Source organism: Pomacea canaliculata, linkage group LG7 (assembly GCF_003073045.1).
Source record: "Pomacea canaliculata isolate SZHN2017 linkage group LG7, ASM307304v1, whole genome shotgun sequence".
Lineage (NCBI taxonomy): Eukaryota > Metazoa > Mollusca > Gastropoda > Architaenioglossa > Ampullariidae > Pomacea > Pomacea canaliculata.
This window is the reverse complement of record NC_037596.1, coordinates 21377631-21404329: the sequence shown is the minus strand read 5'-3', so window position 1 is coordinate 21404329 and position 26699 is coordinate 21377631. Positions and strand designations below refer to the sequence as shown.

General features: G+C 42.7%; 4 protein-coding genes and 1 pseudogene across 8 annotated transcripts in view; 3 read left to right on the top strand and 2 right to left on the bottom strand.

The window, feature by feature from the left end:
- The window catches only part of LOC112568962, a 50342-nt gene extending 49099 nt beyond the window's left edge, over window positions 1–1243 (bottom strand). The window contains exon 1 of one of the 3 annotated variants that reach the window (XM_025246553.1): window positions 1226–1243. The gene's annotated coding sequence lies outside the window, so the exon portion shown is untranslated. The remainder of the gene's footprint in view (window positions 1–1225) is intronic. The other 2 variants (XM_025246550.1, XM_025246551.1) reach the window with 2 other exon arrangements.
- The window catches only part of LOC112567528, a 245769-nt gene that overhangs the window by 162131 nt on the left and 56939 nt on the right, over window positions 1–26699 (bottom strand). The gene's annotated exons all lie outside the window — the stretch shown is intronic.
- Window positions 1218–25859, top strand: LOC112568964. 3 transcript variants are annotated; one of them, XM_025246559.1, is made up of 10 exons: window positions 1218–1359; window positions 1586–1683; window positions 2177–2259; window positions 2476–4131; window positions 4505–4657; window positions 5305–5574; window positions 7061–7182; window positions 7411–7507; window positions 8050–8214; window positions 25388–25859. In XM_025246559.1, the coding sequence occupies exons 1-10, from the start codon at window positions 1339–1341 to the stop codon at window positions 25636–25638; spliced, it is 2916 nt and encodes a 971-aa protein (XP_025102344.1). In that variant the 5' UTR covers window positions 1218–1338; the 3' UTR covers window positions 25639–25859. The 3 variants fall into 3 exon arrangements, with proteins under 3 accessions (XP_025102344.1, XP_025102342.1, XP_025102343.1); XM_025246557.1 differs by having other exon boundaries at window positions 2443–4131; XM_025246558.1 differs by lacking the exon at window positions 25388–25859 and adding an exon at window positions 11471–11717 and having other exon boundaries at window positions 2443–4131.
- LOC112569716 lies at window positions 9534–9624 on the top strand (annotated as a pseudogene).
- Window positions 20817–23960, top strand: LOC112569018 (angiopoietin-related protein 7-like). Its single transcript, XM_025246658.1, has 6 exons — window positions 20817–20897; window positions 21739–21891; window positions 22126–22389; window positions 22593–22714; window positions 22987–23083; window positions 23687–23960. Exons 1-6 carry the CDS (start codon window positions 20825–20827, stop codon window positions 23776–23778), a joined length of 801 nt encoding a protein of 266 aa, XP_025102443.1. The 5' UTR covers window positions 20817–20824; the 3' UTR covers window positions 23779–23960.

Sequence of the window (26699 nt, the reverse complement as noted above, 5' to 3'; positions counted from 1 at the left end):
CCTTACTATAGCAGCCATCTCCTTCTTTGTCTACATCGTAACAATCACTACTAATTAGCTTTCCATCACACCATCAAACCACAAATGTCCATATAGCGAGTGTGTACTCTGTGTGTATGTGTGTATATACTAAATATATATACACTGTGTGAATGTGTACTATTGTGTGTGCACTCTGTGTGTGTGTGTTTGCTACATGCTGTGGGAAGTAATTCAAAAAGAAAACTTATTTTTGTATTAATTGCATGTTTATTACAACTTACTGTTATTACTGTTTAGAGTGCGGATTAGACTGGTTACAGGTGATGTATAGATACAGACACACCAACATACAAATATACAGCCAATGCTTCGTTTTGTCTAAATTAGCGCATTGGGAATATTTTATAGAAACATGAAAGATTAAGAAGATAAAGACAATATTATAGAGAAAACAGCAAAATAATGTGATTGAGAGAGAGATATATAGAATGTGCTTCGTACAAACCACAGACACACAGACGACGACGACAAACACAAACACATACATGTATATGGATTGTGAGAAAGAAAAAGGATAAAGAGGAGAAGAAAGAGAAAGCTACAGAAAGGCAGGGGAGACGAAAGACAAAGAACACATGCGGGGCGGGGGTTCAGATGGTTGTGAAGGCGTATCACGTGACATCATTAGGGGCCGCCATAGCGTCTGTACGAGTGACGTCACGTGGTCCCCCGTAACGCTCGCCTCTTCACACTTCCGGAAACTTGTAATTATCGTAAAGTGCTGTTCACGAGGCTGTTCACGTGTATCTTACGGCTGACCACGTGTGTCATAACTAGTATTTCACATCTGGTCTTCAAGGATGTCGTGAGAAAAAAAAATTGTGTTGTTGATGTGCACAGGTTAAGAGACTCAAAGCCAAATATTTTAAAAACCCAACTTCGTAAGATGGTCAAAAACAGAATTTTTACTTCTCGCGAAACACAACAAATTATTTCGTTGTAAAATAAGGGCATGGTGAGAGTAGGGTTCACTGATCTCATTCTACACAACTTGTAGCTTGTCATAAACACTTGTCATGCTGGTACTTGATGTTTACACTCTGTTGACAAATAATGATCAGTGTAGACCACCATACATCGTGCACGCTCGCAGTTTGCGTGTAGACATAATGAAGTGGTCGACATGACCCTGACAACCACGAGAGAGTATTTATGGGGTCGAACCTTCCATCCTCGCTTATTCCTTTGGCTTTCTTTGTACCTCGAAGTTTCCATCACAAACAGCGAGCATCGGACTACTGAGCTGTAGCTTTTCTGAGGAATCCTCGTGTTACTGAAGAACAAGCAGACGTTACCATGGGCGACCCGGTGTTGAAGGTAATATTGTTTATGTTCTTTTTATAATCACAAGAATATTAACAACTCGTATTGTACCCCATGTGTACTTGTGTCCATTATTGCTGTGGGCTTGAGGTTTGTCATGTCTTAGTCCCAAAATACCTAATTCATTTACATGCGATCATAAGTGTCTGCACAACTCCTTTACTTTCAAGCGTTCACTGATGGAATCCTGTATGTATCCTGATGTTGCTAATGTTTGCAGGCTCTGAAGCTGTTCTTGACCTTTAGTCTCGCTCTGGGGTCACAAGCTTTGCAGCAAAGTGCACAGAGGTCGCAGAGTCTGGCACAGAGTGAACACAGGTATGTTTCGTGTCGCAGACGTTGACAAGTGAACAATTGTGAACAGTGGTTAGTGAAGTGTGCGATGTTTTACACACGTGGACACAGAGTCCAGTGCTTGAGGTAGCAGTCATTGATATCCACGGTACAGACCAACGGACAGACAGTCTTACAAGCAGGTGTGTGAGACAGCTGACAGTGTTACACACGATACTGAGCAGTTTATTGTATCACAGACCTGAGTGTAGGTCTGGTAGCATCATTCAAACATAGTCATGTAGGTATGTTAGTATGTTCACTCCTACAGTAGAGTAGGACAGTCTATACTCTATAGCATCTCTCACAGTGATGGCGGCCTGAGAATACATAATCCACACTTTGTATGTAGACTGTGCTACCAGTAGTAGTGTGTATGTGTGTGTGTGTTCGCTGTAATGATTCCAAAGTAAACATCTACCTGTGATTTCGTTCTTGCTGTGTGTTAGTCACGTGACCACTTGTCTGTGTTTATCAGCTCATCTCACGTCTTCCACAACAAGGAGCGAACTGAAAAACTCGATGATGACAGACAGAAGACACAGCTCTTCGCCAGGGTCGGTAGGTGATGATAACACCGCGATAGACTTGGTGATGTGAGTGTTGCTGTGTATTGTATGTGCATCAGCCCCAGCATTCTCTAAATACTCTTAAATAATCTTCACAGGTGATGATGTAGTCAGTTTTAAGAACTAGTGCCGACCAGGTAAAATCACTTTGACCTCTAAACTCTGTATCAAACAGCACAAGACACACACGCCGACAAGTTGTTTCCAGAAGGTTCGTGTCGTCACAAGAAGCAAGGTGGCTTGAACGCGGATTTTCTTCTTTACGGCTACAACAGCTTGAAGGGATGCCCTCTGGTGTCAGGTCGTGACCCCGGCTTCACCCTCCCCATCTTTTCTGCCGACTACAGCACTAGTCACGTGACCCCAGACGGTGAAGTCCTCGTGCCACGGGAGCTGCTGCTGTCACCGGATGTGTCATGTGTCACGTCGTTCACGTCAAAGACTGTGGAGACGCCGTACGACCTGACCAAGCTGCTGACTGCCACCGCGACACTGGGTGATGATGGAGGGTGGGGGCCTCCCTTCTCCGCCAGCCAAGACTTCAGGCAATTCTCCGAGGACCTTAGAAAACATGTCTTGGTTGTGTCAAGGGCGACCTGCAGTTTGTATCACGTGACACATTTGCTACAGAAGCCTCTGCCTCTTCATCCGATGTTCGTGGACTGGGTGCTGAGGCTGAATAACACTGATGACGAGGACGCCTACCTACAGTTTATCGACACGTACGGCACCCACTTTGTGTCACGTGCCCGCTCTGGAGCCTCCTTCACGCTCGTGCACAAGATGGAGGACGAAGTCTACCGGCAACACACAGAGGGTCACGTGACAGCGGCTGCCAGCTACTCGTCTGCTGCGTTACTTGGACAATACGAGACCTTGACCTCTGATCACAAGCGAGCAGCAGACGACTTTCGAAATCAAGTGGAGACAATGACGGTCGCTGTGGGGGCTCCTCCTCCTTCTGACGGGGACAGTCTGAGGTGGCTGACAGCAGCAGACAACCACCCGGTCACCATCAGCTATGAACTCAGCTCACTGGACGTCCTCTTCTCAAAACCTTTCATGGGTGAGGGCAGTGCTCTCGAGCGCTATGCCATTGATCACGTGGGGATGAAGAACATGGTCCTGGCCACGAAACAGAAATACTGCAAGTATCTTAAGACCAAAGAACTGGTCGGTGACTGTGAACATCTCACCCCGGGGCTGTCACTGCTTCACACAAGGCTGATGGGTCACTCGGACTATACACCCGCTGCTTCTGCTGACCTCTGTGTGGAGAAATGTCATCAACTGCCGGATTGCGTGGCTGTCACTGTCTGTTCTGGGTGTGACACTAATGACATAGGACACAACGACTGTCGAGTGTTTAGGTTTGGCAACATCCACAGCGCCGTCACCGACCCTCAGTGGCAGACGACCATATTGGTGAACAAACTCAAAACTCTACTGAAGGTACAGAACACCACGGCTGTTGTTGACCCCAGGTCAGAGTCGTCTCCTGCCCTTACCGTGACCTCCGCACGTGACTGCTTGACCTCATGTGTACAAGATGCTTCCTGTGTTGGCTTCACCTTGAGTGACACTTCTGGGCGCATCAGTAAGTGCACGCGCCTCACAGACTTACCTGTGTCGTTGAAGCAAGAAGCAGGTGCCACGGTGTACTTCCTGTCGCAGTCGTCTAAAGGCTTTGTTACACGTGGACAGACTGGACACCTCGCTCCCTCCTCCATTCCCAACGACTGGTACAAAGCATCGTGTGTCATCGACGACGAATGTCGACAGGAGAATGCGGTGTGTTTCATGGACAGATGTGTGTGTAGTCCAGGCTTCTACCTGTCAACACGTGACTACACGTGCTCTGCTAGTGAGTATCGAGGGACTAGTCCTATGATAGACATCTCTTTCTATATATATATACACACACACACAGGCACCATAACATGATAATCTTTGCTACGAACCATGAATTTTTTGTTGCTAAAAATATGGTTTACATAAGTTAATTGCTTTGTTTTGCGAATATTTGTAAAAGTTTTAAACTATCGTTAAGTTGACAAAGAGAAGTAAATGGAAGGGAAACTTAAAACAGCAAAAAAGAATCTGATGATGCAAATAATTGTTGCCATTTATAATGCTAATTGTAGTTCACGGCAATAACATAATAAATCTTGCTGTTATGAGTTTCTGATGATAATAATGTTTTGTTGTTAGCTATCAATCAAAAAGATGTTTTGCAGCCTGCAGCCCACCCGACCTTCAAAGCATCTTTACAGAATACCCTGACAGCGGCCTGACACCTCACTACATCCTGATACAGGATAATCTCACCTTGCAACAATGCAATGACCTGTGTATCAACACGAGAAGTTGTCTGACCTTTGACTTTAGAGGTTTGTAGCTCGTAATTTTTAATTATGTTGATAATATGTTAAGAGAGTGATGTCCCTCTGTCTGCTGGATAGAGGCTGAACGAGACAGGAGAATATACGAAGTATAGAATGCTAAACAGCAGTACTGATGATTAGTAAAACTAAAAGACAAATATATAAAATGTGGGTAAACACTTATGCTTCAAGGGTAAGTATCATTCTAAATGTTCACAGACATTTCGTCAGTTGCTTGCTCTCAGTGAACGTCGTTCTCTCTTTTTTTTTTTTCACAGGCAGGTGGCGAGTTCGTTACAGTGATTTACATGTGTCGGTTATTGTCAGCTTCAGGAATAAGAAAAACAGAAAATTCAGTCACATTCTGTATCTACGTATGCTGAGGTGTAAGAGTAATCACCACACAACTGGATGTAAAATATATCTTTTCGAATTGGTATTCTTCAAAGCGTACACCCGCTTAACTCTACGAGTATTACCCGGATGTCGATGGTTGATGGATATAAAACTACACACGTGCTTATCAGAAGTCAACAAAGCCGTCTGTTTACTTTTAGTTTATCTTATTTTAGCTCATATGATGGGTGTCTCATTAGTGATGGCAACTAAATGTGTGAGTTGTTGTTGTTGACATGTTGTGTCGCACGTGTCAGCCAGTGGAGGGCGCTGTCTGCTTCATGACGTCACCTCACGCGAGGCAGAGTCCGGGTGGTATCCTCACATCAGTAACGGGTGGACCCACTACCAGAGACACTGCCTGCCGTCCCCCGCCTCCTACCCAGGACCAGTGTGGTACAAGGCCCCGTGTAACAACAGCATGCAGTGTCCGGACCCTCACAGTCAGTGTGTGTCGGGTACCTGTCTGTGCTCCTCCGGCTCCGGCTTCCTCCTGTACGACACCAACGACACGCGTCGTGCTGCAGGTAGGTTTGAACACACACCTAAATGTTTAGATTATACTTTACTGACAACTATCACAGCTTCTAATTAGGATACATTTGATATAGATGTCGATTGTGACAAATAGACATCTTGCATTAAGTGTTTCTGAGAATTTACTTTTGACTTTCAATATGGGAAATGTGTTAAATATATCTTCTGAAAAACATTTCTATCATTAAATGTTTTAAAATGTTAAAAAAATATAGTTAGACAATTGTTGGAATTAATACAAATATTCTGAAACAATAAACACAAATTAAAAAATTAAAGGCATATATTACTGTGTCTGAAACTGTGAAGAAAACGCTATCTAGAAACATGATGTGAAATTATAATGTGATATAAATAAAAGAGTTGACAAAATAAATTGTCTCTCGTGCAGAAAGCAGCACGTTTGAGGAAGAAAGAGGACTAAATGTTTATATTCCAGTAGCCAAAGTGTTGTCCAATTCTCATCCGTTGAATTTGTCTGTAAAAGTATCAGACGTTTACCACGCGTCTGAGAGAAAACTACAAAGTAAAACTACCAAATAAAAATAAGTTAAGAAAGATTACAGAAAAATATGAAATGTAAAGAAAAACGATTTTACGGAATTTATTGAGTGATTAGAATATGATAACATGTCATAATGTTGATATTTTTTGAATACCTTCATTTGTTCATTTACTGATTTGTTCTCACTATCTGCGCATAGAGTGTTCCCTATTATCGGCATCTCTTTACAATGAATGGAGATACTGCGTGTAACACAGGTGTCAATATGTCATCTATAGGTGACAAACTATTTATACTGCATTCTTTTAATTAAACATGTCGATTGATGTTAAACTCATTCTGTATATTATAAAATGAAATATGTTACATCACTTTGGAGATCGGAATTTACAGAAGTAAGAAGTAAGTCCTAGTACGACACCAGACACAGTAGTGTCACGACACCGCGTAGTGTCTCTGTCTCTTCCTGTCGAGCACATTGAGGGTCTGACCATTGCGCGTTCTTTAAACAAATAAAAAGATTTGCCTTTCAGAGTTTATTCAACAACAAAATAAAAAAAAGCCTATGAACTATTTCCTCGGGATATGGTAAAGTGTTCTTAAGATCGAATAACACATCCACAGAGATGCACTGATTTCTTATACACTAGTGAAGCACACTGTCTCGGCAGTCGCTCTCCATTCGACTCAGCCACAATTAAGCATCCCATTACCCGTCCTCTCGCCCTTTGCTCTCTCTCCAAATCTCTCCTCGCTGACTCCTATCTCCCTCTCCCTTTCACCTTTCTCTTTCTTTTCTTTTTTTCTATAGCATCAAAGAGACATGCATTCAGGAAACTTCCATCATTCACGCCCTTTCGTCCTCGCACGTGCGCTTAGTCCTAGCACTCTGACTAGGTACCAGACAAGTAGAAAGTGGTGTTTTGTTTTTTGTTTTTTTTTTTTGTTTTTTGTTTTTTGAACACGACTAGAGTCTTGTCGCGACAGGCAAAAGACAGCAGGCAAGTCAGGTGTGTACTTCATTCCACTGACAGACAACAGCCAAGTCCAGAAAGTGTGGTGTGACATGGACTCCGCTGGCGGAGGTTGGCTGGTAAATTTATTATTCGTTGTACATCTTGTGGTGTGTGTAAAATGTCACACTTGGTATGACATCTTATAAAACATAGTTTTGAAGGCACTGATCTTAGAAAAACAACACAATGTCAAACGTACAACACGCTGTACGGGAGACTACTTACCAAGGCCAGTAACTCGCACTTATTGAGGTCATCCTCCCCATTGTTTGCGAATGACCTTTGACCTTGTTTGTCCCTATCAGGTGTTCCAGAGACGTCGTGACGGTTCAATTGACTTCTACAGGAAGTGGACAGAGTATGAGAAAGGCTTTGGTGATGTGACTGGAGAGTTCTGGCTGGGTAAGTCTTACTCACTCTCTGAACTTCATTAACTCCCTTCCTCATCATAACGAGGCTCTCGCCACTAATGTCTGTAGTGTGCTAGTCACTAGGCGCTACTCACGACAACACCTGTGGTCTGTTGGTGTGTGTTCCTGTCAGCAAAACGAGTTTTTTTGCACGCATGTTGAACAGATTCCACAGAATTTCGTTGAGAAGATGAAGCTGTTAATTACAAAAGCCGTGATCAATACTGAATATCAAGTGTAATAGTTAAAAAGGATGTGAATATCACAGGTCGATACAAATGTAGCTTGTTGATAAATAATTGAGTTGAATAATATACACAATAATTCTTCTACAAAGGACAAGAGAGGTAAGCATCTGTTGTTATATAAATAATATGATAATACTACAACTTTTCATGTACATATTGTTTGTACATATTCATCTTCTAGCACATATACAAGTGTGTGTGAGAGAGATAGAAAATGTTATGTGAATATCGCAACAAACATGTTCTTTCTAACTATGTGTGTTGTCATGTTGATGTCCTACCTCAGGATTATCAGCGCTGCACACGATGACCAGAGGAAGCCGCTATAAGCTGCGTGTAGACCTCGGCGATGTGGATGGACATCGTCACTACGCTGAGTACTCGACATTCAGGGTGGACGGTCCTGAGACAAACTACAGACTGACCGTGTCCGGCTACTCGGGTGACGCGGGTACGTGACCTTTGAACAATAAGATGGAGTGGCACGCGGGCCAACTTGCAATGTGCCTGTGTGGCTGGTTGATGTATGAGTGAATTATAGCAAATAAACTTTATACCAAAGCGAGCTGTATCTGTAGCTATCTCTCTAGCTCGCTACATTAGTCCATGTACTGAGTGAATGTGTACGAGCATGGTATTCATCTCTGTATTTTTCCTTCGTCAACTGTCAACCTAAAGGTTAAGAAAAAAGAATTTTCTTTACTATTTCGTTGACATGATTAAGTCATGAACACCAGCTAATGATAGATGTCGCTACATATCAACAGTAAAGATAAGGTGGTTTGCTTGATAAATGATAATTACTTCACCCAATTTTTTTTAAATGTATATGAACTAAGGACATACATGACAAGTAATTTGGAATACATAAAGTCAACCTCGTGTGATATTAACTAAATCTCATGGTTGCTATGTTGTGTTGTAAATGTTGACTGTAGAGGTGTCGTGAGGCTCCCTCTACTGTTGTTTTATGTTTGATTGTCATGCGAGGTATTTTGTTTTTTTAATGGTGAGATTCAGAGAAATAACACATTTGATATAAAGTAGTTTCTACATACAGTGGAACCTCGGTTAGCGAACGCCTCGGATAGCGAACAAAATTTCGGATAACGAACAACCACGTGAACCACACGTGACCGACCAGCATGTCATCATTCGCGCTCGAGACACAGATACGATCAGTTGTTCCTTATCTATGCGCTTCCTTCTTATTTAGTGATTTATGTGCTTTATTTTAATAAGATAATCCTCAATCATGGCTCCAAAGAAGATTAAGAGCAATAATAGTAGTGAGGTAATGACAAGGAAGCGGCCAACAAATGAATTGTAAAAGGAAATGATTTCAAAGTATGAAGGTGGCATGCGTCTGTCGGATATGTGATGTCGTTTTACCGAAGAGTTTTACAAAAAAGGCAGAAGGAACAGACACTGCACAAGTTTTGTCCTTTAACCTCAAAGCTACAGAAAAGGGAAGTCACCCCGATTTTATAATGTCACGTGACATGTGCCCATGGAAGGGGAATCAAAGCAGTAATTCCAGTCCTTCCTCCCCACACCTGCTTTCAACCACGCCGTCAAAACGACAAGTTTTCTGATGTTTAAATGCTTTCGTTAATGTTTTTATGTTTATTTAACTCCATTTATATTGCATTATAACTGCTCTCATTAAGACAAATACCTATATAGCCTGTAACTTTCAAATATTAGCGAGTCAACAGGGGCTGGGAACCAATTAAATCTATTTCCGTTATTTCTTATGGAAAAAATTGTTTCGGTTCTCGGCCTTTTGGCTAAGATCAAAGTGTAGTATCTGTTCTGTAAGTTGTGCAATATCGTGGCCTTTTAAGGCCGGATACCCTGAGCGGAAACTGCAGCGGCGACTCCACGACAGAGCAAGAGGAGTCAGCTACACAGCAGCGACCCAGACAGGGCTCAACGTCTCAGCACTGATATCTGCCAGATATGCCTTCCTTGTACTCGGAGATCGTCACCGGCGGCAAAGACACCACCTCAGCAACAAGACCACCAGGCGGCTTCATCCCTCTCTCGGATGTGGGAGAAGTTTCCTTCACCCTCAACGACGAACATTGCGGTGATCTCCTAAAAAGATCAACGATCCAGCTGCATCTGTCAGGGCGACACGCTCTCCTCACTAGAAGGGAGGCCATCGTCGCCGTCTTGATAGCGTCCGGAGTACCAAAGGCCGAGATAGTCGGCATGTGGAAGGGTGAAAACCCTCGTCTGGTCAACGTCACCTTTACAAGACCAGAGTTCGTACCGACAGTCCTTGAAGCCAGCCCCATGACACTTCCACAAGGCGTCACGGCACATGTAGAACACGCGGACCGTGCAGTGGTGGAGATAAGGATCCACTGGGTCCCACCATATATCCAGAACACTATCATCACTACGGGCTTCGAACAAATAGGGAGAGTGAAGGAAATTCAGACAGAACGAGACGAGGATGGCAGCGACAAAGGGACAAGATACCTGAAGCTTGAAATACAGAGAAAGAACATGGGGAAAATCCCCACCATAATCACTGTACCAAGACATACTCTCAAAATGTTAGTGACAGTTAAAGGCAGAGCGTCAACCTGTCTGGTCTGCGGACGGCCGGGACACACTAGGCGAGACTGCCCCGACGTCAGAAAACAATACAGACCAGCGACCGGACCCACTGGCCACAGCAAAACCACCCCCGGGCGAGACGACAAAGGGCCAAGCACAGCGCCGACACTCACGGTCCTCGGCAGGGTCAAGGCAAAGCCTGCCCCGAGGACGAAGAGCCCAGTGGACCAGCCGTGGGAGTCTACGCCGGACCCCCGATCCCGCCGGCCAAGCAGGTCAGCACCCCCACCCCCACCTCCCCTCCACCCTTGACCCCAAGCAAGACAAGCTATAGCCAGGAGAGCCCCACCGCACGCCCCCAAGAAGCGCCATCAACGCAGCCCCCGAGGGGCTCTGTGCCTAAAAGGACTTACATCGACAACGTAACGACAGACACAGAACCCAGCAAACGCAGCAAGGAGACGCGCCACCGCCCGGACGACGACGCCTCATTGATCGACAATGACGACACTATGTGGCAATAACATGTGTTACCTGTGCCGAAAGTGCCCCTCATTCAGCACGAAAACAGCGATGGAGATTTCAGAGGAAGACCTGCGCACCTGTGTGTTCCTCACTTTGGAAAATGCCGCCACCGCACCTGTGTGGACAATAACTCTATTTGGTCTAGACGCCAACAACGACCCCTGCCTTCGATGACTGATGCTACAACCTTCAACCTCGCAGTGAGTACCTTCCACACCCATTACTAGAACACCACGCACCTCGGAGCGACCTGATGTGAACGACAGCAGCAACAGTGGGAGAGGAGGAAATCCTCCTCTCCCCAACCCACGCACCTCGAAAAAAGAATATGTGAAAGCAACGTATGAACAATGACTTTTCGTAACCCAGATTTCGAATAAGTGAAAGGAACTCTTGTTTTGACACTTGTACATACTTGTTAATATTTTGTTTACCTTTGTTTTTAATGTTTGAATAAACAAACATGGAAAAAAAATTGTTTCGGATAACGAACAGCTTTCCAGAACGGATTAAGTTCGTTAACCGAGGTTCCACTCTATTTATTGTGATATTATGTGTGTGGTGTGGGACTTTCTGTTTCTCATTTATTTTGTTTGTGTGTGTGTTTACAGGTGACAGCATGGCGTTTCACAACAACCAGAGTTTTACAACATATGACAGAGACAATGACAAGTACTCTCTCAACTGTGGCGCTGAGTATCACGGCGCCTGGTGGCACAACTTGTGTCACCACTCCAACCTCAACGGCCGATACAAGGCTGACGGCGCTGCGGGTGCTGACGGCATCAACTGGTTTCACGCCCACAATGACTATAGGAGCTTCACCTTCAGCGAGATGAAAGTACAACCAGTGTAACACCGCCTTGTCTCCTGTACTCTCAATTCTTACACCCTCAGTCTACTGCAGTGGTTCTCAAAGTATTTCGGACCGCGGACCACTTTACTTAGGTAAAAAAAAATGGCGGACCACCAAGGTCTAAAAATCACTCTGTACTATAAATTTCAAATTTAAATTGCCGCATTCGTTTCATTACAATTCAAAACTATATGTCCTTTTGTGATAGTAGTATAGTAATAAGTTGACATAAAACTATGTACTTATCAGAAGTTTTCTACAAGCCTATCTGGGGATTTAAACATAACTTTGCTGACATATGACGACTGTCAGCTGCGGACCAACTGACATGCCCGCGTACCACACTTTGAGAACCACTGGTCTACTGTACACCTCACGTTTCACTCCTGATTTCACCTCATTGCAGATGACTGGTCTCACAATATTTAAGAATGTAAACACAGTGCCATATACTCTAATTATTTGTTGCTCTGTCATTGTTATATACAAGTGTTGTATTATTTCTTTTAAATTTAGTTTCACTTTACCAAAACCAAGAAGTTTATAACCTAGACAAGTGTATTTATGATTAATTTAACACATGGGCTGTGTGTAGCTGCTGATAGAGTGTAATCAAGTGTAGCGATCACTTATGGTATATGCAAGTGTGGTGGTTAACACAATTTAACAGATAACAATCAACGAATAGTTTAATTTAAGAATAATTCAAATTGTATCAAACACTGTTGTACATTATTTTCCTACTGACGACAACTATACATGACTCCGAAATAAAGAGTGGACAGCCAGGAGAAGCTGGTCTGAAAATTAATGTATGTTGACTTTACTGGACATAAGAATAAAACAACTCATTAACTACATCTTTTTCACACTGATTAACGACATCAGCACTGATACAACATAAACCAAACACATGAATTAAAGAAGAATGATGAAAGAGAAATAGTGTTTGTTATTCTCCATATCTATACTTTATTTGTCCTCAGAGTCATGTATGATGCAAGTCTTGTTTATTAACATTCCATACTGCCACTAACCAATACTGAAGGAAATATGTTTCACAACGTGTAAAACCTACAGAACATTGTTACAAAGTTGTTTTGTAAATCGTCTGGCTTCTTACCATCAACACAGTGTTTGCAACAGACTAATGTTTTGTTCCACTTGTCTTCCATCGTAAGACCTTTGTGTAGACGGCTGCCCTCCACAGCAGACCACGTGGTTCTTTGATGAGTTTTCTGCTCTCGTCTCCTTGGTTCAAAATAAAGTTAAACATCGTCTGAACAGATACATTTGAAGCAACTTTTCATGTACTGCAGGACCTGTCTCCGCATCCTTTTATACTTCAAACGACCATGATTACAATTCATTTTCTAGCAAACCTGTGTTGCCACCACTTCAACATGGCGGCTGAAGCAGCCAGCAAGAACTGATGACGTCACGTGAAAACGCCCACTGTGGATTTTATGAGATAATTAGGATTACAAGAGTCGTTCAAAAAGTTTTAATCCTCATCGAAAAAAAAGAGCCAAGGCTAAACATTGCTCTTGAGGTAACACACTATCACATGATAAAACTAGAAAAAAGGGATTTCTGTTTTGATGTGTACGTGAGCCACATACAAAGCGTAACAAAGGTAAAGGGTAGTATTATCTCTTAAAAACCAGTTTCGAATAATCTGTCAATAAAACATAACAAATAGCAAGCTCTCCATTAACACTGTGTGCAAACAGATGCACTCATAGATAATAATAAATGAAATAAACAACAATTTAAATTTGACAACTAAAGAAAGCGTAATTTCCCGTTTTATCCGAGAATGATAATAAATTTAAAAATAGAATAAAAAAGTGAAATATTTACGACCATAAAACACAACAGTAAGTAGAAAACTGCAGGATGTCAAGTCTCCAGTAGTGTCACCCTGTACACAGCACTAACGACACAGTGACAGTATATTAAATAAATAAACTGATTTGTAATTAGACAAAAACAATATATAAATTATTTAACTTCAACTGACTCTACTTCTAGTGAAGGCTATAATACTTGTTTTAACTAACAACGCGCTCGTGACATTAGCTAAGGTCCCTCGGGTTCAAAGTTCGTAAGTGTAGAGAATACTGCATAGAGAATACATCATGCTGCTCAGGAATCCGAATAATCAACTGTAACAACAACAAGGTAGAAATATTTGAAGTGTAGCGGGAGCGCTAGTTTCGGTCAGCGGTACCGCTGACAGTGTCTAGTCCCTCCACCCCACACACCCTTCCACCCCACGCGTTGTCGCGCGAGCGGCGCGCAGCGCGAGACAGGGCAGCAACTGCGGGTGACGTAGTACCCAAGCTGCCCTGTACAAAATGCGGGCGTACAGCAGCGTCCGCGCCTTTTTCTCTGGAGACGAGAATTGGTCCTGCCGGCATGGCAGTTAGAGCGGTTGGAGACTTGAGTTAGCGAGAAGTACCAAGGCGCTGAAATATGCATCTGGTCCGCTGGAAATAGCGGCTCGCGACGCTCAGTCTCTTTCCTTTTTCCTCCCTTGGGTGTTGAGCTAGGTGTTAGGTTTAGGTCCTAAATAGGTAGGTAGGCTAGTATAAGTTTGGTAGTTGTTTTGCTGTTAGATGTGTATTTTGTAACTAAATCCATGTCTTAAACTTTAGCACTTGTGTGAGCGTGTAGTGTCAGCGAGTGCTAGTGTGTGTACTGTCCCTGTGTAAGTAGTCGTGACACGGCAGAAGAGAACACACGAGAAGGTCCGGCGGAACTGACACACCAACTGAAAGGACACTTTACGTGTAGTTAGTAAAGCAGGGTCTTTTGTGGACTCCTAATTCGGCTGTAGCTCGGGTGCGTATGGAAATAGGTATAGAAGAAATAGAACACAACGCGAGGCAGTAAGAACTAGGCGACGCACCCGACTAACGAGAGCCAGAATTTTTGTAGACAGGAAAATTCTCCTAGGGAACTCCCGTCCTCTTCCCTGGACCGACAAAAGAGGAACGGACTGATTTGGCGCTAGGGTGTTAGTAGCGATAGGTGCCGGTCGGTCCGGTTACAGAAGACTCACCTGCTCTCACCTGTGTGAGAAACACACTCAAGACTGCATGCACGCATGACCGATGTTTCTTTTATGCTAGTCTAAAAGAGCATGTCTGTTATATGGCGATATACACACTAGCACGCGGCACAAAACTTCACAAAAATCTTTCTTTAATCACCAATATGAACACACACACAAACAGTACAGGGGCACCAACCCAGCTCTTGACTTGTTATCTTCCTGGTTCGGTACATATTAAAACACACGACATTAAAGAGGTTAATAGGTCTGCAAGCTCTCAGTTGACAGTATTGACAAACAACAATGACTTTAATGCAGCGATGGGGACAGACTGGCCTGTGAAATCATTTGTTCTGCGGGGCAAGGTAACCGTGGGAGGAAATAGAAATTCGTTAAATCTTGAAATCATGGCTAAACAAATGCGTGTTGAGTGAGTCATCAGAATAAGTTTGGAAATATTGAGCAACATGCATGTAAGGTTCATTGTAGGACGAACAGGACACAGAAGAGCACTTGACGGGTGATACCTGTACGCTTTTGGTTGGTTGCCTGTGTCACGTGCGTCAATGTCTGAGACAGAACGATCGTCAAGGTATGGTCTACGCATGCGCATCAATACTAAATTATTACCGCTGTGTATATCGTCTTGACCGTAACACGAGGTGAGGTCGACAGTTCACATACGTGTGGTCATCAGGTGTCGCTGGCAGTGAAGTCAATGGACAAGGGCTAAATGAGTGTTAACGAGACGAGACACAAACACGATTATAAAGTCTATCGTCTGCACAATAAAACAAGGTGCGGACAACAATTCACATACGTATGTTGATCAGGTTTCTCTGGCAGTGAAGAAACTGCACAAGGACTAAATGAGCTTTGTCCATTTTCTTTACCGTCAGCAAAACCTGATCGTCATACATAGGTCAATCGTCGTCCACAATTTGTTTTATTGTCCAGATCAGGGGTGGGCAAATAGCGGCCCGCGGGCCGCATGCGGCCCGCCAAGTGGTTCTCTGCGGCCCGCAGAAGCCCTTTGGCAACACAAAAAAAAATATTACCGAAAACAAGTTACGCTTAGTCCCTTCCCATGCCTGCTGCGTACGTAATGGCCGGCCTTGATGCACCTGATGAATTACAACTTGAACTGATACACCTTCAATCATGTCATGCATTGAAGGAAAGGTTTTATTCCTTGTCACTGGTTGAGTTTTATAAGTGCCTCTCCAACAAATCATTTCCTTGTTTAAGAGTATTTGCTGCCCAGCTATTTTCAATATTTGGTTCAAGTTACATCTGTGAGCAAAGTTTTTCCTGCATGAATATAAACAAGTCAAAGAACAGGTCATTGCTTTCAGATGCAAACTTGCAGTCAGTTATGAGAGTATCTACCAGTAATTTTGAGCCAAATTTTAAAAGAATTGTTCAGCAAAATTGTATTCAAAAACATTTTCTCATTAAATTGTGTGTGCTTAATTGTTCATTCTGGTTTTCTATTTATTCCTACAGTGTTACATATTTCATGTGCTCATTATTAAATAAATGCGTTTGTTTACAATTTGGAGATTTTACGTCGTTTTTGTATTCAATTACAAGGTGCGGCCCTCGGACTAGTCATGACCCAGCAATGCGTCCCTCGTAACAAAAAAGTTTGCCCACCCCTGGTCCAGATGATAGACACAGCGATAATAAACTCTGTCTCTTACGAGACTTTCCCTGGTTGCTGCCCCTTTCGAGGTCTTGCACGAAAACTACACAAATAAAGAAAACGCACCTAAGTATTCCCGTTAATATATCACAACACAGCACCAAGGAAAACATTCATATCGCCTGTCCTGGTCTTGCATACAAACCCCTAAAAATACTCTTCACTCATCTGTGATCTTCTCAATGTCTATCAGCATTGCCTCTTAAGGACGACGATATGTCAAAGAAAAAAGAATTATTTGCTCAAGTGCTGCTTCAAATATTGTACGATTTGTGATGTGGACTTTGTCCTTATTCGTCATGCGAAAGGGAAAATATTTGATGCCCCATCTTTAACTGCAAGAAAATGAACTTAATAAACAGATGTGTTTTGATTAGCTGCTGCGAAAAATCTTTAATTTCTAATTATCTACAGCACTCAAAATAAAATGGATCTCAGATTGGTTTGCAGCGCTCGCCCATCACGTGTAGTAAATGACTCATTGGCTGAAGGCTCGGTACAAATGGTATTTAAGAAAGTGAATCCCGACGATCACCTGTGTGACACTGTGGCGCCTCCTACGACATATGGTGAGTTGACAGGTGAACATGTTAAGAACTGTTAAGAAATTAAGCTAGCAGATGTGTTGGCTGTTACTGTGTACAACATAAGGTGTGTTTGCTGTTTAACTCCACGGTTCTCAAACTGTCGGCGCGCCGCCCTGGGGGGGGGGGGGCGTGACTTGCTTACAAGGGGGGCGCGAATGTGGTCATTTTGTAAAAGTTTTTTACACAAGTATTAGTGAAATTAGCTTACAAAGGGGGGGGGGGCGGACCTACCTTTGTTCGTCGGGGGGGGGGGGGTCACAAGTAAGAGGTTGAGAACCACGTCTTCTTCCTTTAGTGCTCCTTGCCTGACTACGTTTTCTACCAACAAAAATCTGTCTTACATTGTGTTTGAGCCTTCATCGTGTAAAGTGCATTGAACACTCTGATAAGTAGGTAAATATACTACATATGTTTGTCACAGTGTTCTTTTCTTATTATTCCTTCTTCTTTTTTTTCTTTTCGCTTATTTTTATAGTATTTTTCTTGTTACCGTTTTCACGTTACTCGTAGTAATGAAAAATGCGTAATAGCCGTAAGAATTTTAACTTTAATTTTATATTATTATTTATAGTTTGTATACTTCAGTTACTACACAAATTGTACATTAAGTTTACCATTGTCCTTACAGGTGGTTAACATGTTGACAACAATGAATTTACTCTTCATACTTCTTTCTATGGCCTCTTCTCTTGAAGCCTTCAACAAAGGAAGGTATGTCAAGTATGGTCATAGTAAACACAAGTATCTTGTCTGACATGCTGATAATGTGTTACTGGTGTAGCTGAATGTTGTGTACAGCACATTGAACATCCACTTCATACTGTTACAGAGTAAATATTAAGTAAATATTTAGGGTAAATATTTTAAAGACCATTTTTTTATACTCAGAAAGGGTATTATGTTTCTACAGTGTCTAAATAGCAGACATTCTGTCCATCAAAAAAAAATTTGTAACAATAAAGCTAATAAAATTAAATTATCATACTTTTCACATTTTACGTTAGCATTTCTATACAGGTAGTCCTGGGGTTACGACGGTCTCGAGTTACGTCGTTTCGTGGTTACGACACTCATTCCCACTGACAGCGACAGTGATAACAAAGCAACGTAGTGGGTTTATTACTGAGATGGAGAGATTATTGGCGCTTTGGTTGGAAAACCAAAATCAACGCCGTATCCCTGTGAGTTTTATGGTTATTCAGGAGAAGGCTAGGCGACTGTTTGAGGCGTTGAAAAGAGAAAAGGGGAAAGGAAGTGAAAGTGAGGAATTTGTGGCGAGTAGGGGTTGGTTTATGAGGTTTAAGGATCGTGCCGACTTCCATAACATTAAAGTGCAAGGTGAAGCTGCTAGTGCTGATGAGAAAGCAGCAACTGAGTTTCCTAATGCATTGGCTAAGATAATTGAGGACGGTGGTTACTGTGCTCAACAAGTGTTCAACGTGGATGAGACAGGCTTGATGTGGAAACGTCTGCCTAACCTAACACTGATTATTACTGTTACAGCACTTACAGCACTTACAGTACAGTATTTCATTATTAAACGTACTGTACTACAATATTTTACTGTACTTATGTTTATTGATAATTATGTAGGGCACTGTGTTATGATAGGTGTTAGGATAGGCTAAGTGTTTGTAGTACTGTACTGTTATTATGGTACAGTACTGTATGAACGTAGGATCCGACTTACGTCGAAATTCGGTTTACGACGCCGCGTTAAGAACGGATCCCCGTCGTAAGTCGAGGACTACCTGTATAGTGTTTTTCTTTAGAAAATTTGTTTTTTTTCATATACTAGTAACTAATCATCCTTTATTGATCACTATAAATAGTTTGTTTATATCCTTCTAGTTACTAGTCGGGTGGACATTGCTTATTTTATCACTGCAGCGGACTATTGAATTCTAAGAAAACAATGAAATGCGTTAATTTCTAGAACAAGAAAATTCGAACGGATTTAAATTAGCTGCTACATTACTTTAACAACGTTTGTCACTTCTCTTCCTTTTCACACAGACACAACACAGACTAGGACATACAAACACAAATACTTTAATATTTTTAAATCTCCTTTCCACATGTTTAAGAAATCAGACTGACAAGCACACACAGACATTTAGTGAGACAGACAGTCTCATACACCTTATTATCTCATTATCACTGACACTCTGATGACAGTCCACGATGAACTCTTCCTGCAGTGTCCCCAAAGCACAAGTCATGCTACAGTTACAAGGCATGGACTACTCGCTGTTCGGCTACAACAGTCTCAAGGGATGCCCTCTGACCTCAGGACGTGACCCGGGCTTTACTCTCCCCATCTTTTCTGGTGAGTTTCACGTGACCCAAGACTTTCGCTATAGCGTGCCACGTGGCGTGCTTCTGTCCCACGATGTGTCATGTGACACGTCGTTTACGTCGAAGGTGGTGGAGACGCCGTACGACCTGACCACGCTGCTGACTGGCACCGCGCGACTCGGTGCTGATAAGTGGGGGCCTCCCTTCTCGGACAGCAAACACTTTCACAAACTGTCCGCGCAACTCACACAACACGTCTTGGTCGTTTCCACAGCTGTCTGCAGTTTGTACGACCTGACACTTCTGCTCACGGAACCGCCATCTTTTCATCCGTCGTTTGCGGACTGGATGATTCAACTCAACAACACTGATGACGAAGACAAGTACCTTGAGTTCCTTGACACCTACGGCACACACTTCGTGTCACGGGCCCGCTTTGGGGCTTCCAGAACGGTCATCTACAAGATGGACGATAACGTTTACAGACTTCTACCAGAGGATCACGTGACGTCAGCTGCCAGCTACTCTGCTCCTGCGCTTTTTGGATACCATGAGGACTTGACCTCTGATCAGCAAAAAGCAATAGCAGAGTTTCGAAATCACAAGACAACAACGTTTGCTGTCGGTGTTCCTCTACCTGATGGCGGTAACAGCGCGACGTGGTTGACAGCAGCGAAAGATAACCCCTCTGTCATCGACTATGACTTGACCTCTGTGGAGGTTCTCTTTTCAGACACCTTCATGGGTGCCGCAAGTCCTACAGGGGGTTATGGCATTGACCACGACAGGATCAAGAAGAACATCATGGCTGTCAAGACCAAATACTGTCGGAATTTAAAGAGCAAAGACCTGTTAGTTGACTGTAGAGATACCGGTAGGACACTGCTTTCTACAAAGTTGATTGGTAACACGAAATATGGAGCTGCCGAGTCCGCTGACCAGTGTCTTGAGGAATGTTATCAACTTGCAGGCTGCGTGGCTGTGAGTTTTTGTCCTTTGTGTACGAGGGACAACAGAGGCAGCAAGTGTCAAGTGTTTAGTGCTGGCGACATCCACAGGGCAGTCACCGACCGTCAATGGCAGACGATCATGTTAGTTGACAAACTGGAGACATTTGTAAAGCTGCACAACACCATGGTTGTTGTCAACTCTAGTTCTCAGTCTGAAGTCCCTCCTGTCACCTCCGTACAGGACTGCTACTCATTTTGTATTCAAGATACCCAGTGTGTGGCCTTCACCTTAACTGACACTTCAGGTTCATTAATTAAATGCACGCGCCACACAGACTCACTTCTGTCCTTGACACAGAGAACAGGTGTCAGCGTGTACTTCGTCTCCTTGATGGTCAAAAGAATTATCACAAGTGGACAGACGAGAGGCCTTGCTCCCTCCTCCACGCTGAACGACTGGTACAAGGCCGCCTGTATCATCGACGAAGAGTGTCGTCAGGAAAAGTCCATGTGCTTTGTAAACAGGTGCCGCTGTCGACCTGGGTTCTTCTTCTCAACACGTGACTACACGTGCTCTGAGAGTGAGTATTGAATGGTTCGGATAGGTAATACAGATTTTACAAAAAAAATCTTTTTATAACGCTAACCTAATCTTTCAACAGTTCAATGATTTTAAGTTGAATAAAACCCACAAAATAGTTTCAGACGCAACAACAAGAGATAATGGTTTTCGCAGGGTGTGTCCTACACAGCCCCATTTGAGATTTTTGATGTCCTGACTCCTGGCGGTTTTGCCTGTTCGTTTGCACTCTGTTGGAGATCATAGGCCATCGTTTCTCCAGAATATGGCGTAGGCATCGTTTGGTAAAGGTCGGATGCGTGTTGTTGATGGTGTTTGCCAACCTCTGGATTTTAGAACCACACAGTAGGACTGCATTTGCTTTAATGAGGCTCTTGGGCCTTGCCGCTGTTAGGGACTTCTCTTGTAAACCTCGTCCACTTTAGTGGGTCCCCTCTCGGAGTTCCTGTAACTCGGTGATTTATTTAATCTAAGGAATTTACAACTTAACCTATCAGATATTACCATAACTTCAAGAGAATATATTTACTGTTAGAAAATAAGGCACCTCGTGATTAATTTAGAAATGCTACTTTACCAAATATCTTTGCTATTACCTTGTCTAGGCAAGGAACTTAATTTCACCGATTCCCCGATTCTTTAATCCAGACATTCAGTACGACTAGTCGGTGGCGTTGGGAATGCACTAAAACAGTTCACTCCGCCAGAACGCGCGGTGAGCACTAGTCACTGTCACACGCTCCAAAAAAAACACACAGTAGGCACATCGCTGGTTGAGAACCGCTGGCATAGATGCTAAGTGTGTAATTCCGTAACTGACCGATGACATTGGTCTGTTGTAGCATGCAGACCACGTGACCTACAAGACACCTTTATGGAGTATTCTGAAAGCGGAATAAAAGGACATATTCTCGCCATTCAAGATGGAACAAACCTGAAAACATGCAAGAAAATGTGTGTCAGTACTGATCATTGCTTAACCTTTGACTTCAGAGGTGAGTATGATGACATTTGTTTATCAACATAGCGATGTGTGTACGAGAGACTTGTCCCTGGTGACTTGTTCTCCCTTTAAATGTCTTAACTCGTCCTTTAACACTCTACGTCTTCTCTTGTGTTAAAGTTCTTTTCATCTCTGATTCTCGTTTATAAATATTGGTTATTTAAGTTTTCGATTTGGATTTGCTCAAAGATATTGTTCCTTTTTTAAATATAGCTTCATGTTCTAGACACAGGAGGGCGCTGTGTGCTTCATGATGTGACGTCACGTGAGGCTGTGTCAGGATGGTTTCCTCTGACCAGTACAGGGTGGACTCACTACCAGAGAACTTGCCTGAAGTCAGCCGCCTCCTACCCGGGTCCAACCTGGTACAACTCGTCTTGTACCCAAGACACGGACTGTCCTGACCCATTCAGCCTCTGTTCGTCGGGCAGGTGTCTGTGTAAACTGGGCGCCATTTCTTCTGTACAGGAAGTCACGTGTCGTGCTGCAGGTAGGTTGGAATATACTTTAGAACTCCATGGAGAGTGGTTTTGTAAGGAAAACCTGTCATATTTATAAAGATCGCAAAGAATTCGTCAGAAAATGTTTATCCCTGAAATAGAAAAGGTGTCGTAAGTTACTCACAAGTAACGACTGTCATCTCCTGTGCAAATTCTTTCTTGTGAGTGAAATGCTTTGTTGCCATGGGAACAGAATCGTGCGGCGAATGGCAGAAGGCAGGAGCCAAGTCTGGTGCGCACTTCATTCGACTGAAAGACAAGAACGAGACGAGTAGAGTGTGGTGTGACATGGACTCCAGTGGCGGAGGTTGGCTGGTACGTTGTCTGCAGTTATAAGTGTGTGACAAACATGACACAAACACCGACAGGTAACAGCTTGCACTCACCTGAGAGTCGGTAATGAAGCACATGGCGCTGGCATCGTAGCCGTTAGGATGAGGACGAGTGTTTACTTTAACCAAGTTCAACTGCTGAAGAGCGAGTAACGATCTGTTTACAAGATAAACATCAAACCATAAATACTTTGTACAATACTTGGCCTGTCAGTGATTTTGCGAATGACCTTTGAACTTGTCTGTCCCGGTCAGGTGTTCCAGAGACGTCGTGACGGGTCAGTGGACTTCTACAAGAACTGGACTCAGTATGAAGACGGCTTTGGTGACATCACCGGGGAGTTCTGGCTGGGTAGGTTGTTGAGTCTGTCTTTCTTTCTATCCAACATTTAACATTTCGGTGTTTGAACTACAGTCAGTGGCTCTTGTTGTGTAACACGGTGACTGTGTTGTTGTGTCATTATGTAGGTTGTTTAGTGTAACATGTAAAGTTTGTGTGATGTCACTCTATGGGACATGTGTGTGTCACTTTTTCTTTAATTAAATGTGTCTATGTCTAACCTTTACAAATATTGCCCTTTATATCTATAATAATATATATAACGCCACTATTTTGTTGTACTGAGAATTCCATACGAGTATATATATATCTGTGTCGATTTATGTATAAATACAACACTGTATGATACTAAGACAATCTCTCAACACAATATTTATTTTACTAGCTACTCGTGTCTACTCTGTAATGTGCCTAAGAATTGATGAACTGCGTGATGTCACACATCTCTCGCTGTCTCTTGATGCTCAAAGTTACTGTCATCAATAAAATATTTGCTCTTAAACTACGAGGATAGTTTTACCCGGTTATACTTCCATGGTTGTCAAAGACTCGTAAGGCAGAAACAGAAACAGATAACATTAAATCACGTGACATAAAGTCTATGTCTTCTCTCAGGTTTATCAAGGCTTCACACCCTGACCAAAGGGAGACCCACCCGATTGCGTGTAGACCTCAGAGATGTGGAAGGACATCGTCACTACGCTTAGTACTCGACATTCAGGGTGGACGGTCCTGAGACAAACTACAGACTGACCGTGTCCGGCTACTCGGGTGACGCGGGTACGTGACCTTTAGACAGTAACATAAACTTAGTAGCATGCAGCTGTCTAACTAGTCGGGTATCTCCCGGTATTCCAGGAACTTAGAGCAGGACACAGACATGAAGGTGAGCAGTCACGTGAAGACTTACAACAAGCGGGGGTGTGGCGGACATACTGACTGACCCTCCGGTCACCGTCCTTCCCCACTAAGGTCACAGTCACAGCTTGCACCAACCTGTGTCTGACTGTGAGCGATGTGAACAAGATGTGACTGATTCCCTAAACAACCTGAGTGGTAGAGGTACATGTCTTACTATAACCAGCTCTCTGATCGTTTCTAAACTCTGTAACAATCACTGATAACAGGTTCACAATCAAACAACAAATGTCCATCTACGAAGGTGAGGTCGTGTGTGTGTGATTAAGTGCGTAGTGTGAAGTGTGAATAATGTGTGTGGAATAAAGTGTGAGCATAACATGTGTGTGTGTTGTGTGAAATGATTGTAGAGTTTAGTTATAGTGTAGTTATAGTATAAAGTGTCTATAGTGTGTGTTTTTTGGCGGTGTGTTCATGTGTGGAAGTGTTGTACATCTAGACTCTAGTGTGTGTGTTTGTGTGTACAGTGTGTATACAGTGTGTATACAGTGTGTATACAGCGTGTGTGTGTTTGTGCAGTGTGTGTGTGTGTGTGTTTGTATGCAGTGTGTATACAGTGTGTGTGTGTTTGTGTGTGTGTTTGTGCAGTGTGTGTGTGTGTGTGTGCAGTGTGTGTGTGTGTGTGTTTGTTCAGTGTGTGTGTTTGTGTGTGTGTGTTTGTATTCAGTGTGTATACAGTGTGTGTGTGTGTGTGTTTGTGCAGTGTGTGTGTGCAGTGTGTGTGTGTGTGTGTGTGTGTGTGTGCAGTGTGTGTGTGTGTGTTTGTTCAGTGTGTGTGTGTGTGTGCAGTGTGTGTGCAGTGTGTGTGTGTGTGTGTGTGTGTGTGCAGTGTGTGTGTGTGTTTGTTCAGTGTGTGTGTGTGTGTGTGTGTATGCAGTGTGTGTGTTTGTTTGTGCACACATTAGTCACGTGCTGTAGACAAGTGTAGCCCTAGTGTTGTCTGTAAGACAATAACAACACAAAAGCACACAAACCTACAACAGATCACTGTTTCTATCTGTATACACATGTGAAAATTAACGTTTATAATTCTACATTTATATATTGTTTGTAATGTAAAGCAAGCAAGTGCATTATAAATATTAACATGTTTCTGCTATAGTTATTATTGCTAAGTTATGCCTTTCAGTAGTGCTGTCATGTATTTCTTCTTCATCTGAATCTGATGAATACCACTGTCTGAAACTAAACAAAACCCATCTGTGGTTTCTTACTCTGTTATGATAAACTATACAAGAACATAGGTTCAATAAGAAAATATTGTTTATACATTTCGTGTCATTCTTCTTCTCGTTTCTAATCAACCGAGTGAAGGACTGGGCCGCAATTTTTCTTTCATAGTGATAATATATACACAGCTTTGTGTTTAAAGATAATTGAGTGAATGTTTGTTTACAGGTGACAGCATGGAATTTCACAACAACCAGAGTTTTACAACGTTTGACCGAGACAACGACAAGCGGTCTGCTGGCAACTGTGCCGCTGACTTTCACGGCGCCTGGTGGTACTCGAGCGGGTGTCACAACTCCAACCTCAACGGCCGATACAAGGCTGACGGCGCTAAGGGTCCTGACGGCCTCAACTGGCTTCAAGCCCACAGTGACTGGAGGAGCTTCACCTTCAGCGAGATGAAAGTACAACCAGTGTAACACCGCCTTGTCTCCTGTACTCTCACTGCTTACACCCTCAGTCTACTGTACACCACACGTGACACTCGTGATGTCACCTCAGTGCAGATGACTGGTCTCGCAATATTTAACAATGTAAACACAGTGCCACATACTCTAATTATTTGTTGCTCTGTCATTCTTATATACAAGTGTTGTATTATTTCTTTTAAATTTGGTTTCACTTTACCTAAACCAAGAAGTTTATAGCATAGACAAGAGTATTTATAATTATTTTAACACATGAGTTGTGTGTAGCTGCTGACAAAGTGTAAGCAAGTGTAGAGATCACTATAAATATTATGTCAATGTGGTTGATTAACACACAATTTAACAGTTAACAATAAACCAGTTTAACAATAAATCACAATCAAAGAGACAGATTGTATCAAACTCTGTTGTGAATTATTTTCCTACTGACGACAACTATACATGACTCCGAAATAAAGAGTGGACAGCCAGGAAAAGCTGGACTGAAAATTTATGTAGTTGGCTTTACTGGACATAACATTAAAACAACTCATGACTTACATCTTGTTCACACTGATTAACAAAATCTCTGATAGCTCTGATCAAAAGCTCTGATACAAAATAAACCAAACACATGAATTAAAGAAGAATGACGAAAAAGAAATAGCGTTTTTTATTCTCCATATCTATACTTTATTTGTCCTCAGAGTCAGGTATGATGCAAGTCTTGTTTATTGACATTCCACACTGTCACTAACCAATACTAAAAGAAATTTTTCGCAACGTGTAAAACCTACAGAACAATTTCACAAAGTTTAATAATTTTAAAAGGCAGGCTTCTTACCATCAACACAGTGTTTGCAACAGACTAATGTCTTGTTCCACTTGTCTTCCATCGTAAGACCTTTGTGTAGACGGCTGCCCTCCACACCAGACCACGTGGTTCTTTGGTGAGTTTTCTGCTCTCGTCTCCTTGGTTCAAAATAATGTTAAGAATCCTATGAACCTTTAAATTTGGAGGAACTTTTCATGTACCGCAGGGCCTGTCTCCGCATCCTTCTATACTGCAGACG

Bases quoted from the DNA above. Each gene is read 5' to 3' on its own strand.
- LOC112568964 (XM_025246557.1), top strand. From the start codon at position 1,339: ATGGGCGACCCGGTGTTGAAG. The intron at 4,132-4,504 runs GTGAGTATCGAG...GATGTTTTGCAG, and splicing joins TGACTACACGTGCTCTGCTA to CCTGCAGCCCACCCGACCTT. The intron at 5,575-7,060 runs GTAGGTTTGAAC...GAACACGACTAG, and splicing joins CGACACGCGTCGTGCTGCAG to AGTCTTGTCGCGACAGGCAA.
- LOC112569018 (XM_025246658.1), top strand. From the start codon at position 20,825: ATGTGCTTTGTAAACAGGTGCCGCTGTCGACCTGGGTTCTTCTTCTCA. The intron at 20,898-21,738 runs GTGAGTATTGAA...GGTCTGTTGTAG, and splicing joins TGACTACACGTGCTCTGAGA to CATGCAGACCACGTGACCTA. The intron at 23,084-23,686 runs GTAGGTTGTTGA...GTCTTCTCTCAG, and splicing joins CACCGGGGAGTTCTGGCTGG to GTTTATCAAGGCTTCACACC.